At 44.4% G+C, this 15,795-nt stretch overlaps 1 protein-coding gene across 4 annotated transcripts in view; it reads left to right on the forward strand.

Moving 5' to 3' along the window:
• Window positions 1–874: 874 nt before the first annotated feature.
• The window catches only part of PACS1 (phosphofurin acidic cluster sorting protein 1), a gene marked incomplete at both ends in the record, with an annotated part of 137,469 nt that continues 122,548 nt past the window's right edge, over window positions 875–15,795 (forward strand). For all 4 annotated transcript variants that reach the window (XM_082845143.1, XM_082845144.1, XM_082845145.1 and 1 more), the window contains one exon: window positions 875–1,221. In XM_082845143.1, coding sequence (XP_082701269.1) covers window positions 875–1,221 — 347 coding nt within the window. The remainder of the gene's footprint in view (window positions 1,222–15,795) is intronic.

Here is a 15,795-nt window from a genome sequence, read left to right on the forward strand (position 1 = left end):
TTAGGGGCAGAAAATAGGTGGTTGGCTCCAGATGGGTCAGGGCTTAACTTCAGATTCACCCGTGCCAAAGGCCTTCTGAACTCTAGGTCCTTGAGCCCTTGCCCACACTGGGGAAAAGCGGGGCGGAAACTGCCCGGCCCACAGGCGCCCAGCCGGCCGCTGGGTCTCCATCGCTCCCTTCGCTGGTCGTGGCGGCGAAGAAGCCCCGGAGCCGCAGGGTGGGGGCCAGGGCGGCGGTCGGAAAGCGGGCTTGGGTGGGCAGCGGGTTGGGCCTCTGGTCCACAGACCCGAAAGGGCCGAGGCGCGCTGCCGCGGTAGCCCCCTCCGGTCCGGGGCCGCGCCCCGGAAAAGCGAGGTTTCCGCTGGCTCGGCTGCCGCCGCCCCCGTGGAAAGGACGACGCGAGAGAAGAGGGGGGGGGGGTCAGCTGGCTGCCGCCGGGCCGCGAACTTAAGGAGAGGATCCGGCAGAGGCGCGAACTGCCGACCCCTCTCCTGAAGAGCGAGGTGCGCGCACGCCCACAGGCCCGCCCGGGGCGCGAGCGCGAGCGCGGCCCCGGCCCCGCCCCTCGGCGCTGGGTGGGGCGGGCGCGGGCCAGGCCTCCCCGCCCCCTCCCCGGACACGCCCACCCAGTGCTTTGGCGGCGCGAGCCGCAACTGGCAGCGGCGGGCGAGCGCGAGGACAGCGCGCCGCGAGGCCCCGCGCGTGCGTGCAGTCTCTCGCTCGCGCGCTCTGGCGGGCGGGCTGAGCAGACGAGTGGAGCCCCCGCTGCCGCCGCCGCCGCCGCCGCCGCCGCCGCCGCCGGAGAAGCCTCGGCGTCCGCTCGGCGTCGCCTGATTCCCGTAACCCCTGTGCCTCCCTATCCCCGGCCGGGCCATGGCGGAACGTGGAGGGGCGGGCGGTGGTCCCGGAGGCGCCGGGGGCGGCAGTGGCCAGCGGGGCTCTGGGGTCGCCCAGTCTCCGCCGCAGCAGCCACCGCCGCAGCAGCTGCCGCAGCAGCCGACGCCCCCCAAGCTGGCCCAGGCCACCTCGTCGTCCTCGTCCACCTCGGCGGCGGCCGCCTCCTCCTCGTCCTCGTCCACCTCCACCTCCATGGCCGTCGCGGTGGCCTCGGGCTCTGCGACTCCCGGCGGCCCGGGGCCAGGCCGCACCCCCGCCCCCGTGCAGATGAACCTGTACGCCACCTGGGAGGTGGACCGGAGCTCGTCCAGCTGCGTGCCCAGGTGAGCGGCGGGTGGGGGGGACCGGGCCCTCGGGGGTCGCCCAGCCGGGTCTGTGGCAGGCCCCCGCCTTCCCATTCCTCCCCGTCCCATCGCCCAAGGGGGCACCCCGACCCTAGATTCCCTCTGGCTGCTTTGCCGCCCGGCCTGGCTCCTGCCTGGCCTCCCGGGACTCCTCCCGAATGGACCCCGCCCTCTCCTGGCATCCCCACCTTCTGTCTGGGGCCGGGGCCACCCTCTTCCCCTCTCTGAGCTGGGCCTTCTGGACTCTCAGCCCTGGGCCTTCTCTTGTTGATCTGACCGAATCCGGCCTTCCTGTCAGTTTCCCTGTGAAAGTCACAGACTCTTTTCCCGGCCTTGCTAGCTCCCGTGGGCTGTACATATGTTACATAGATGTGGTATGGATCTCTTTAGACATTATTTCCCAATATACTTGGCACGTGTCAAACTCGGTTGTCACCTTCTGCCAGGTAAAGTCGGTATAGTAACCCTTGGCGCTTCTAGTTTGTCTTCAACACACATGTTCATTTGTACTCCAAAGACACACATTGTGTCCCGGCCTCTACGTCTTGTAAAAGTCCTATTAAATGTGTCTTAAAGTGTATTTTTCATCCTCTCCTCCCTCCTCAGCCCCCAGTAACTGGTCACAACTTCTAGCCCTGCAGGGCTACATAAAATTACTGCCTGTTCCTAAATTCAATCCATTCCTCTGTCTGTTGGAACCATCTGGGGACTTTCCTTCCATTGGTAAAATATACCTGAGTTTGGCATATTTTCTGTTTCTGTATTGGCAAGGCAGTCTTTCTCAAACTCTTTGGGGACAGTGTGCAACATCCTACAGTTTACCCCTTGAATAGACACTGTGAAGCTGGTTTCACCCAGGAAGCCCAGAGAAGTGCCTGGAGGTGGTCTTTTTTGTCACCTGTAAACTGAGTTGATTCTGTTGGCTTGGAGTCTGGCTGGCTCCTTACTCTGTCAGCCCTGTCTTGGGCAGATGGACGTGTAAGTGGGGTTGGGGAGCATTGTCTGGTTACATCTTCAACTCTTTATTTTTCTCCATGCCTCCCCCTTTATTCTGAATTGTTTCATGCATGCAAAATTATATATGTCCTAGAAACGATTGTAAATAAAAATGACAAGAAGTACATCTCTGTACTTGACTCAGCTTGAGAAAGAGCATTACAATTGTGTTGAAGCCCTCGGGGTGCCACTTCCTGATCACATCCCCTTCTTCCCCCTACAAAGGTAAACATTCTGAATTGTGTGTCTATCATTTCCCTGTCTTATAAAATTAGTTTTACTGACATATGTGCATCTCCAAGCTATGTTTTTTAGTTGTGGATGTTTTTGGAAGTTTATATAAATGCTGTCATACTGTATGTGTTGTGTGGCCTGTTTGTGTGTGTGTGTGTGTGTGTGTTTAAACTCAACATTAAGTTCGTGAGAATCATCAGTGTTGTATGGTGGCTCTAAGTATTTTCACTAATGGGTAGAATTTCATTGTGTGAATGTATCATAAAGCTCCTTTTGATGAACATTTGGGTTGTTTCCTGTTTGTTAATACAAACAGTAATGCTGTAAATATTTTTGTCCAGGACTCTTGGTGCTCCTTGCAAAAGTTTCTTTAGGATGTCTTTATACGTAGGGGTGGAATTGCTATTTGAGAGATATACGTCTGGAACATTTTTAGATAATGCTGAATTGTTTTCCATTAGCCCCTCTCTACTCTTCGTGTCCCTTGTGTTTCAGCGTTCACTTCACTGATTTATACTTTCTTTTTTCTCTGTCCTTTCTTCAGGGTAATCAGGAGCCACATTAGTTTAGTTAGGTTTGGCCAGTACCCTAACACACACCAGACGCAACTGGGAGTTTAGTATGTGGTGGTTTTCCTCTCTTGGTCCTAAGCAGGCCTGCCTTTCTCTTTCTGTACAGGCCCATCTATAGTTGAAGTATTCTCATCTACTTCTTTCAAACATAAAAGCACTGGGTCCTTTCCTCCATGGGTCCAGTGTTAGCATGCTTGCCTGTTCTTCCGTCACATCTATCACTGTTTGACTGGTGACATTTGGACAGCTGCCTTCTCTAGCTTGTTAGATCAGAAAGGCGTGAGCCTACTGGCAAGAAGCTGCTGTGCAACCGAGGGGGATAAATGAAAACACTGATTGCTGTTGATTTCCAGTCTGTCCCTATTGGTCACTGAAAGGTCCACACAATAAATTATTAGCCAAAGAAACAGCCAGGCATCCTGATCAAATCAGTAATTGTTATGTTGACTTGGTGTGAGAGCCTTAGACTGTCTTGTTGTTTTCACCTGCAGGGAGCATGCAGTTCTGTCATGTCTACCAACCAATCTTTGGGATTGTCAGCTGTCCTGCTCTGACTTATTTTTTAACCGGCACCCTTGTGCCTCCCAGCTCTTTGTGAAACACTTGTGCTCTTTGGAGCAGGCTGTTTTATCTGCAGGATGGAAAATAACACCCTGTGGGGAGAAAATGGCCTGCTATTGGCCCTTCCAGTGATTAGAGTCATCCAGTTAATTTGAAGTCTCCTTGGTATGCTTGTTCACATTGTTTGGAATGTATTGGCAGCGAGCACTCTGTATACAGCACGCTGAATATCGTCTAGGATTAACATTCTTGTCTTGTGTAACTCAAATGAGACACAAATGTATGATTTATATGCACTTGAGAAATGCACGCATGATTGTATGATCTAAGGTTGGATGTGTATAAAATGTCCTGGGATTCAGTCTTGTGAAATTGTCATCCTCTTCCTAGTGCAGAGAAGCGAGTTGAAAAGTCGAGTGTTAGGAAGGTCATGCTCCTTTTGTTGATCCCTGTAGGAATATAATTTACTTTTGGAAAAAAAAAAAAACTTTTTCCTTTATTAGATGTTTAAATAAAGTTGTTGTTTCTCAGGTATGTACTCTGCTCTGACTTAACAGCTACTAAATTCTCTCAGAATCCATAGTATTTTTTTTTTTTACTTTTTATGAATGAAGAGCATACCTATAGTTGGCTTTAAAATAACTAAATTGTTCTTTTCATTGCCATTTTTACTAGCATTTTTTAAAATAAAAAGATGGTTTTTTTCCTGATAGTAGATTTTTATTCTCACAAGGAATTTCAAAATTTTAACTGAAATATAGTTGACATACAATATTATGTTGGTTTAATTTGCATTTGATTTGACATTTGCATACATTATGAAATGATCACCACGATAAGTCTAGTAACCATCTGTCCCCACACAAAGTTATTACAGTACTATTGACCATATTCCTTATGCTGTACATTACATCCCAATGGCTTAAAATAAAAAGATCAATACACGTCCATGATTAGAAATTCAAGCAGTACAGAAAGATGGAAATGGTAAAGGAAAGCCCCAGCCCTGTGTCTCTTCTCACTCCCCAGAGGTAATCATCGTGAAATACAGTTGACTGTTGAGATTCTGTCACCAGCAGGTAGGTCTGTTACAGTTCCATTATGAAATTCACAGCTTTGGAAGTGGACGCTGTTTTCCCTCCACACTAAGGAGTGCTCCCTGGTCTGTGTGGTCCAGAGTATGGACAGTGGTGTGGCGCTGTCGTAGGTACCAGGTGGCAAGATGCTTGACATTGAAGGCAGGGCTTTAGAGTCTCATTGACCCTTTCTCTTTGGTCTTTGTATGGTGACATTTCCCCTGATGTTCTTTTCTCTTTTTGAGTTGCTTAAGTAGGAGAGACTGAAAAATTATTCAATTTCCTAAGTGTACAAAATTTCCTCAGGGGTGTAAAACTGACTGCCAGGAGACAAAATGTGCTCTGCTCTATCACCCACTAACTGTATCACATTTGTCTTTGAGTACAGAGCACATTTGCGTATCCTTATCTGTGTGCTTAGGGAAGGAGTTCAGTGGTTATCAGTCACATTTCTCCTTTAGACCACATTTGGAAAAAAAAAAAAAAAAAAGAAAAGGGGAGGTGGCCATGGCCAAGTTTGTGTGACTGTCCTGCAATAGAAGTATTAATTTCATGAAGATACTTGAGGCCAGTTACCCCTCTAACCATGAAAGCACTGGGCAAGCCAGGATGTATTGCTGTATGTGCTTCCTGTGTGCTAGGGCAAACTCCCACACCTTAGCATTTTCATCCATTGATTGGGAATACTTTTACTTACTATCCATTCCAAGATGTGGGTGAAATAAATATAAAATAGGACCTATAGATCCACAGGAGAAAGTACTTCTTAAATGATAGATATAAAGTAAATGTAATTGATCAAATAAGAGAGAGCTGTTAAACTTTCATTTATTTCCCTAGCGTTAAAAGTCTTGGAAGCAGGGCTTCCCTGTTGGCGCAGTGGTTGAGAGTCCGCCTGCCGATGCAGGGGACATGGGTTCGTGCCCCGGTCCGGGAAGATCCCACGTGCCGCGGAGCAGCTGGGCCCGTGAGCCATGGCCGCTGAGCCTGCGCGTCCGGAGCCTGTGCTCCGCAACGGGAGAGGCCACAACAGTGAGAGGCCCGCGTACCACCAAAAAAAAAAAAAAAAAGTCTTGGAAGCATATTTGTATCTTAGAAGATTTGAATTTCACATTGTGAGTGTTGTAATAGAATATGCTCTCTATCGGAGTAATATAATCCACCGTCCCTGTGGAAGCTCAGATTCCTTAAGTCAGAAAGAGAATGACTTTCACAGAGTCTGTCTTACATGTATTGATTTACAGATCTTTTGGACACATTAGTGGTTATGTGATTTCCTTTTAAGCTAGATTTCCAATTTCTTAGCTGAGCCAATAAGCTGCCACTGTTATTAAGGTTGGTGCCGTCTCTGTGTGCACCAGGGAGGTGCAAGCCAGAAGGTGTTTGGGCTGTGTCTTTTCACTGCTTCACCCTAGGAGGCTTGTCCTGTTTTGGCCCGGACTTGCAGACTCAGTGGGTCCTCCGAAATTTGGAGTCGGCTTGGCTTGGACCTGTGGTGTCACATTCTGGGAGTACTTTGGGAATCCAGGGAAGCTGTGGGAATGATTGCAAGAGTTGGTCTTTTTCCAGTGTGAGTTCGGAGCGGTATTAAGGGCTCTTGAGAAAAGACAGAGTTTGAAGTTGGCCTTAAAATGTCTTTCAGAGCCCGCTGGGCTGGAATTGAGCAAGGCGGTTTGGTTCTAGATTGGCGAGCCCTGACCCAGTCCTCCCTTCTCCAGGCCTAATTAAAGGAATAACCAGCATAACTTCAGAGGACTTTAGGGAACCAATGTGTGTGCCTGGGCACCAACTCTGGAGTCATTCACAGGGCAGTTATCTGATTAGAAAGCCTGCTGGACCTGCTTTCCCTTTTATGTTATTACAAACCAGAGAATAGCTGTAGTCACAGCTTAGGGAGCTGCTTAGGCAGACACGTGCCTGGCCTCTACCTTGGGTAGCGCAGTAGAGAAGGCCAGTAAATGATGATGTATTGTTGCTGAGCTTTTATAACTTCTAGAAAACAGTTACTTAAAACATTTTCTTTGGCATTCAATTATGTCTTAAGATCATAGGCTATTTCATCTTTAAAGCTGTGCTGTTCAATACAGTAGCCACTAGCCACATGTGGCTGTTTAAATATTAATTAAAATTGAATGAAATTTAAAATTCTCTTCCTTAGTTGCACTGGCCACATTTCATTTCACACCAGTCACGTGTGACTGGTGGCTGCCATATTGGACAGGGCAGATCTAGAACATTTCCAGGACCACAGAAAGTTCTGTTAGATAACACTGTTTTAGAGAGAAAACTGCCTAAGTATGGGCATTTCTGGTATTAATATTTATGGCTTCTCCTTATTTGTTTAATTAGACTGAGTACTCAGTCTGTCCTCTTCCAAGTTATTTTAAAATGTCCCCTTTCTTCGCTATTCCAAGGGTCCATTAGTTTTCTTTTGTTAGTTTTCCCCCTTTAAGTGTTGTTACCTTCTAGTCTGTTCACTTCCTCCTGGAGGGAATTAGCTTCCTGGTGCTTCCCTGTCATTTTTTTCTCACAATTTTAGGTCTTAGTCAATATCTACAGAGAAAACTGTCTGGAGGCATTAACTCCAAAATGGTTTTGGATGGTAGGATTATGTGTGATACCAATTTTTGTCCTTGTGTATTTTTTGGTGATTTCCAGACTTTCTATAACAGACATGTATTACAGAAAAGACCAGTAAATGTTGTTTTAAAAATATATATTTAGGGACTTCCCTGGTGGCGCAGTTGTTAAGACTCTACCCTCCCAATGCAGGGAGCCTGGGTTCAATCCCTGGTCAGGGAACTAGATCTCACATGCATCCCACCTGCTGCAACTAAGACCCAGTGCAACCAAATAAATGAGTAAATATTTATATATATGTGTGTGTATATATATATATATATATATGTATATATTTAAAGATGCATATCAACTGTTCTCGGTTGTATACGTACCTCAAAGGAGGGAACCTTACAAATTTTATATCACTATAAAGATGTAGAATATAGGATTTATTGAATGGATGAAGACATTGGGGGGAGCTGAGGTTTCACTCCACTCACCTTCCTTTCTTGGTTCTAGAGTTGCTTGTTCATCTTTATTGACAGCAAAAATGGTGACTGGAGAATGCTCTAGCCTGCTGCCCACCTCATGGTGTGTGGATGGTGGGGCACAGGTGAGGGGGGGGCATTGATAGAGGCACATTAGTTATTTGATGTTCGTGTAGCTTCTTTTATTTTATTTTATTTTTTTTATTTTTATTTTTTATTTTTGGCCACACGGTGCTGCATGCAGGATCTTAGTTCCCTGACCAGGGATCGAACCTGCGCCCCCTGCATTGGGTGCACTGAGTCTTAACCACTGGACCGCCAGGAAAGTCCCATGTAGCTTCTTTCAGATTGTAAAGTTTTTAAATACATTAAAGGTCAGAATATCTGAGTTTAGTTCTAGCTTCACCAATTTTTCTGACCCCGAGTACTGTTCTTCCTCTTTTCTGCTTGGAAGTAATGATCCTCCACGACTCTCAGATGAACCTGTGTTTCATTCATCCTTTCAGCACTTGCAGTGCGTTCTGTAAACAGAGGCACTAGGTAATATCCAGAGCCTATTTTGGCAAAAAATTTTTTTAGAACTGTGACAGACCTCTTAGCAGTTACACCCTGAGTGGTTTACCCTGTATGTTTTTTTAGTGACCTGGTGCAGGTATAGGTAGGCGTGAAAGGAGTGATGTTTTAAAACTTGGTTCCTATTACAGCACCTGCTCCTGTCTTCTTAGTCTGCAGACTCCTCCGAATGGCAGTCTGCCTCTCAGAGCAGTATTCTGAGCAAGACTCCCCCCAGGTAACAGTTTGGATGTGGTAAGTGGAATGTTAATTGTCCCTGAGGAAATTTAGCCTGGTTATTGTGCTTAGATGCAGGAAGGTGTTTTTTCTTTAGTTTTTCTCCAAAACTCTGTGTGTGTGTGTGTGTGTGTGTGTGTGTGTGTGTGTGTGTGTGTGTGTGTGTGTGTGTGTGTGTCTGGCTTTGAGCTTCCTTTTGTTTCTTTTTTTATAAGCGAAACAGAGATTCTTTGTAGTGTTTTTTTTTGTTTTTGTTTTTATAACAGTTTAGGAGAACACAAAAGGCTTAGGACATCAGTTGTCATTTATTTGGTCCCTCCTCCCAGACCTTTTCCTGTCTGTTGTTTAGAAACACCAAATGGCTTCAGGGGTTAGATAGTAGCTTTTTCCTCCCATGTCTGTGATTTACAGTGCCTGGAAAGCACATCGCACTCCCTCATGTGTAATTCTACCCATCCTCTGTGACCCTGATCTCCTCCCAGAAGGTAACCACTAGTAGCAGTTCAGAGTGATATGTTAAAATGAAAATCAGATCATGTCACTCCCCTGTTCATAATCTTCCCAATTAACTCATTTAGCAAATGCTTGTAGACCAGCCGTCATGTGCCACAAACAAAATCCTTGATCTCATAAAGTATACATTCTGTTGGGTGAAGATAAGAGACCCTATCAAATAACTTTTCATCACACTTAGAGTAAAACCCTTTTTATGACCTAGGAGATACTTCGTGGTGGGACTCTTCCTGTGGCTTCCACCTCATTGCTACCATTCTCCCCATGCACACCTGGCTCTGGGCAAGTTGGGCCCGGGCACAGTCACCCTGCCTTTGGGCTTTTGCACTTGCTGTTCCCTCTACCTGGAATGCTGTGTCCCCAGGTCATCGTGTGGCTGGCTCCTGGGTATCATTCCGGTCTCAGCTGACCTGCTACCTTGGAAAGCTTCTCTCACCTGCCCATTCCATTCTGGGAGTTTATAAATCTTCTTCACACCAGTTACCATCATCTGAAATAATCCTGTTCATTACTTCACATAGTAGTTACTTTATAGGTGCTTGATGGATACATTTGTCAATGAACAGTGCCTGTTTATTTGTAAAGTTTATTGAATGAAAATCTATCCTACACAATTCTTTCATTCAACAAATATTTTTTGAGTATTTCTATATGCCAAATACTGCTCCAGGTGCTGGGGAACCAGCAGCAAACTGGTTGACAAAGTCCATTCTCTCCTAGAGTGAACATTCTTGTGGAGGGAGACAGATAATAAACACGTAATTAGGTCTATAGTGAAGAGTCAGGTGGTGAGTAGTGCCATGATGGAAAACAAAGCGGAGTGTGGACTTGAGAGGGTTGGGTAGTGTGGTCAGAGAAGGCCTCTGGTGAGGTGCTGTTTGGGCTGATGCCTGGGTGAGGTGAACCAGACTGCTGAGCGTTTGCTATATGCACAGCACCTCCGCAGGAAGGGAAGTCGAGGCCCAGGGAGGTGAAGGCAGTTCTGCAGGGCTCCCCAGTTTAGAATTAGGTGGAGGACTTCCCTGGTGGTGAAGTGGTTAAGAATCCGCTTGCCAATGCGGGGGACACAGGTTTGAGCCCTGGTCTGGGAAGATCCCACGTGCCGTGGAGCAACTAAGCCCGTGCGCCACAACTACTGAGCATGCGCTCTAGAGCCCATGAGCCACAACTACTGAAGCCCGCGCGCCTAGAGCCCGTGCTCCACAACAAGAGAAGCCCCCTGCTCGCTGCAACTAGAGAAAGCCCATGCACAGCAATGAATACCCAACACAGCCAAAATAAAATAAATTAATTAATTAAAAAAAAAAACAAAACTTGGTGTCCCCTGAGCTCTGTCTGGTTCTCATGGTTGACAAATAATATTTAATGCTTTATACTTTCTAATGTTGGGATTACAGAATGCTGCTTTATTACCAAATTGTTGACAGTGAGAGGCTTCGTAGCACAGTGGCTACAGGTGTCATTTCTGGAGCCAGTTAGCCAGAATTTTAATCCTGACTCTGTTGTTTACTGTTTGAGTGACTTGGGCAAATTACTTAACTTCTCTAATGCTTCATTTGTCTCATCTTGTAAAATGGGCATAGTAATTGCCCCTACTGTTCATTTATTATGAGGATTAAATGAGATTAATATACTTTAAGTGCTTATGTGGCACATAGAAAACACTTAAAAATGTTACTATTACTCTTGCTGTCTTTATTGCTAGCCTAGCTTCTCTGTCTCTCCCTCACACCCCTCGAAAAACTGCTTTCTGTCTAGAATCAGGGCAACCTTGTTTATATTCTGATTTCCTCAGGGGGACCATTACAAGGTCTTGGGTTCACTTTGGCCACAGATCCTGCCAAACCCCAAGCTTAATAGACTAGAAAGTCAAAGGAAAATATTTTGGTTCTCTGAAGCAGTGGCTGGGTCGGGATCCTGTTTCTACATCCTGCCAGCTTATATGAACGGAAGAGATGGTTCAGGCCCGGCCTGCAAACCACAACTTTGTTTTGAGCCAACTTGACTTGACAGCTTCCCTATTCTACCTGCTGACTTCTTTAGCTCCACTTTGGCAGCCAGAAGAGCAACTAAACCGGTTTACAGCTAGCCATTTATCACCAGTAAAAGCTGAGCGACTCCTAGGAAAATCAGGATTTAAACGGAGTTGATCTTTTTCTCTTTTCTCCTTAAGCTTTCCTTTTTATGTCTCAAACTATAGAAAAACTGTATTCCACTTTTGTAGGAGAACCTGATAATACATTTAAGGCCTATTGTGAAACATTTGGATCTTAGTATACATGTCAGTTTTCTCCTTTAATAAGCACCAAGACTTTTTATCTTCCCATTTTGGTTAGAAACCCACAAATATATTTATGTGTTTCTGGTTCTTCCTTGAGAATATATAAAACACAGATTTACCGCTTCTCAAGTGCGGATGGTCATGATGAATGGGACCCTCATGGCGAACATCAGGGCTTGAAATGAAGAGTGTGGACCGGTGCGTGGTGCGTAACTGTTTTTAAAGTCATATGTTTGCTTTTTTAGTTTTGTTTTTGTCTTCTCTTCTCCCTGTTGCTATCAATATGCCTTCTTTCTGCTTTGTTGCTTCTAATATTCCATGAGCTGAAGAATCATATAGTCAGATATGTTAAGAAGGAATGGGCTCTCAATGTGAGGCTGAGAGTAGTGGGCAGTGTAATCTGAGAGCATGAGATCCACAGCGGGGCTGTTTTGCTCACCTCTCGGTCCAGTTTGTGCTCTAGAGGTAGGCTTGCTGGTGAGTTGAGGGTGAGGGTTTAATCTTCTATTTAACTATTTAATCTTCTATTACTATTATGGATTAGTCAGTAAAACCCTATATCTAGTGCTTAGTTAAATCTATTTTGATTACCTCTGGGCAAGTCACTTTATCTCCTGATTTTTTTTTTTACAAGTGGGGATACCCTTTTTGGCCTTGTTGATTTGTTATGCAGAGAAACAAAATATTTGTAAAATGTTTGAGCATCTATATTCATAGAAATCATTACCTTAACATCTTTGGGTAATGGCAGTGAAACTATGAATATGATGGTATAGTATTTGTAGGCCTGATTTACATTAGTCATCATTTACATTGTCTCTGCAAGTAGGTTTTTGTTTCGCACTTTCAGGTCGTATCCAATAGAATGTGGCAGCGTAATCTACCCTAAGTCTGTTGTTTAATAAAATTGTCTCCTCAAAATTAAAATATGTGGAAAGTAGACTACAGCATTCAGTCATCCATGCCATGTACTTTTTGCTGTGGATGAAAATGAATAAGCAACTCTGGAAACCAGCGTCCTCTGGGAACATAAAAGCTCAGTAGCTATTAATGGATTTAATTGTATTTCCACTCTGCCACCAAGATGTGCAATAAATTGTTTATGCCCTTATCTTTAATGGGGAGAATTGTTCATTAACTGTATATGATATCATTATCCCTTTGTTTTTATTACTTGTGGATAATCCCCTCTATCTTTCCTTTCTTTTAAAAAAAAAACTTATGAAAAGGAGCAGCTAAAATGTTATTAAACATTGCCCATTAATCTTTTTGGTTGACTTTTCTCTCCGTGGAGGAAAAGGAAAGTGTCATCTCACTGGGAAAACAAATGCTTGGGTTGGAAATGGGACATGACCTGAACTAAGATTTGGCATAGGATTAGTTTGGTGTGCTTTGGACTTAGGCCAGCGATGTGTTTGCTTATGTTCCAGGAGGGCCTCGTTCTCAGGCAGCCTCACTGATAAATGAGTGCCATGTCTCCGTGTGCTGAGGCGTCGTCTGATTGGAGTCCATTTAAGAGAACGTTTTACAGAACGTTTGTGGTGATGGCTTTATTTGGGTTTGGGTTTTGTTTCGTTTTGCTTTGTTTTGTTTGATGCTCATTCAGGTATTTCCTCCTATTCTTATAATATATCTGGAGGAAAAAAGTCAGCAAGTTGCTATCATCTCTTTAAAACCACGTGCCAAAAATGCTTTGGCTCTAGAATCTGGTTTCTTATTTGGCTTTACCTTACCACGTGGGTTTGCATAAGTCTCTGTGAGTCCTCTCCCTAATAGTGACTTCATTTAGTTGGCAGGTACTCACCGTGCAGAAACGGTATGCCTAGTCACCATTTTAGACACCGAGGAGAGAGTGCCTAATAAAACAGGCAGAATCAAAGCTCTCCTGGAGGTTACCTTCTAGGGGCAGAGGGGGCAGCAGGCAATAAACAAATGAGTGAGCAAATGGTAGGGTATGTCAGATGGGGAAAATTAAAGCAGGAAAGGGGTATATGTGAGGCAGAGAGTGTTACTTTTTTAAATAAGGTAATTTAGAAGACCCCAGAGAAGGTGAGTCATCATGTGGAGCATACACTTAGGCAAGTCATTAGAGGGAACAGTAAGTACTAGTAGGTTCCAGGAATGTCCAGGAGGCCAGTGGACTGGAGCCAAGTGAACAAGGTGGAGAGTAGTGGGAGAGAAATTCAGAGAAGTGAAGGGACCAGATCTCGTAGGCCAATGTAGGACTCTGGCTTTGACCTTGAGTGAGATGAGGAAGCCATTGGGGATTTCGAGCCAGAGAAGAGGCATGGTAATGACTTACATATTAAAATAACCACTGGCCCTTGTGTGTAGCATAGCCCATAGGGAAGGGCAAGGGTGAAAGCAGGGAGTCCAGTTAGGAGTATGAAGATGATGTACTGGGAGCTGATGTTGCCTTCAGCCAGGGTGGTAGAGAAGATGAGAAGTCATCAGAGTCGGGTATAGTCTTTTCAAGCCTAAAGGATTTGCTTATGGATTACATTTGGGATATGACAAAAGAAAAGGATTCAAGGACAACTTCAAGATTTCATTTAACCTCCTTGTGTCAGTTTTTCACTAAAAAAATGATAGTGATTGTCATCTGTTTATCATAAGTGACATTATATGAGAATGAGATATGTGTAACAGAACTATTCAAAGCTCTTGAGGAAGGTTGTTTGTTTCTATTTTTGCCATTTGTGATTAACTGGGAATAAATTTCCTTGGGGATTTACTGGGTGATGGAATAATCCATAGGTTGGCAACTGATTGTGTTAAAAATCTAGATAAATTCTTCTTATGCTGTAGGCCATGGTGAAGGTGTTGGAGCAGCAGAGTCCCAACGTCCCTAATTATTCTGCTGTCACATTTGTTTGGTCTGATATCTCCTCTGTGATCTTTACCTATTTGATGGCTTTTGGTGAGGGAGCTCTATTGCAGAGGCCATTAACAGCCATAGCACCTACCCTTTGTCACTGACCCGGTGGAACTGAAAAATAAAAAACATCTTTTTTTTTTTTTTTTTTTTTAAATGACTGGTTTGCTACAGCCGACAGCCTGTCTGTGCTTCCTAGGAGCTGCTCTATAAGGAGGAATCCTGCTGCAGAATGATCTAATTTGTGTAATCTTGAAGGTGGAGCTATTTTTGAAAGAGAACAGAAAAATAATGGAACCCTTTGCTTGTGAATGCCAAGCTGGATCTTACTGACTTAAAGGGAAAAGGGCTCAGTTAGATCTTGTAGTTTGAACTCTAGTTTCCCTCTTGTCCTGCTCACCAGGTCTAGGCAAAATTTATAATAGATATATTTAGGTAATTGCTCTTGAAAACGGTAGCTGGGTTTTTCTTTTCTTTTTTTTTTAAAACATTTTAGATAAATATATTACTTGTGATTTGGATAATGTGAGTAGCATAAAGAGCAGTTACCAAATTCAAGCATTAGAATTCTCTTTACAGTTATTTGATAGACTGATGGTTTGTAACTGGTTCTCAAAACTATCAGATTTTATGGCCCCTTTTCTATCCTGAAATGAAATTCCCAGATAATCAGATTTACCAGCATGTCTGCAATGTCTTTTTTTTTTTTTTTTTTGCGGTACGCGGGCCTCTCACTGTTGTGGCCTCTCCCGTTGTGGAGCGCAGGCTCAGCGGCCATGGCTCACGGGCCCAGCTGCTCCGCGGCATGTGGGATCTTCCCGGACCGGGGCATGAACCCGTGTCCCCTGCATCGGCAGGCGGACTCTCAACCACTGCGCCACCAGGGAAGCCCTCTACAATGTCTTAACTGCACTATAAAGGAAAAATAAAAGGAAAGCTGTTTGTAATACAGTATGTGTTTCTATATGTAAATTCTCAGAAGACATGTGTAAGTGTTCACAGCACATTAGAAACCATAGCTGTCAGGTGCTTGCAGGTACACATCGCCTTATCTCTGTGGATATGGCTCCCATAAATAGAGACTGATACAGGTGTACTGCATGGGTGCCTCATGATATGAGGCAGTGCCATCGGTGATACAGTTTTCTAAAATGGTGGATAAATCTTCATCAAATTCTACACAAAACAAAATATAGTCTTTTCTCTGTTTACTGTAGTTACATTCCTGGAAAATCCAGTGTATATTGATTGGTGAAAAAATCAATTAAGTTTCTATGTAAAATCTATTTAAATCTAGGCTTAGAACATTATAAGCTGCTTTTTATTTACATACGTTTGTGTCTGGCAAGACCAAGGCAGATTTATTAGGAAGCTAATGAAACTTAAGTTTCAGGGTCCTTTATTTGCCTTAAATTCAAAGCAAATTTATTATGAAGCTAATGAAACTTAAGTTTCAGGCTACTTCTGTGGCCCTATACCTAATTTTTTTTAAACTTTTTATTCAAAAAGTATAATATATAGTACTTAGAAAAGGACAAATATAATAAGTACAGTTGATGACTTTTTACAAACTGAACAAAACTAGCACCCATATCAGGAAACAACA

Source organism: Leucopleurus acutus, assembly GCF_964270905.1.
Source record: "Leucopleurus acutus genome assembly, chromosome: 8".
Classification (NCBI taxonomy): domain Eukaryota; kingdom Metazoa; phylum Chordata; class Mammalia; order Artiodactyla; family Delphinidae; genus Leucopleurus; species Leucopleurus acutus.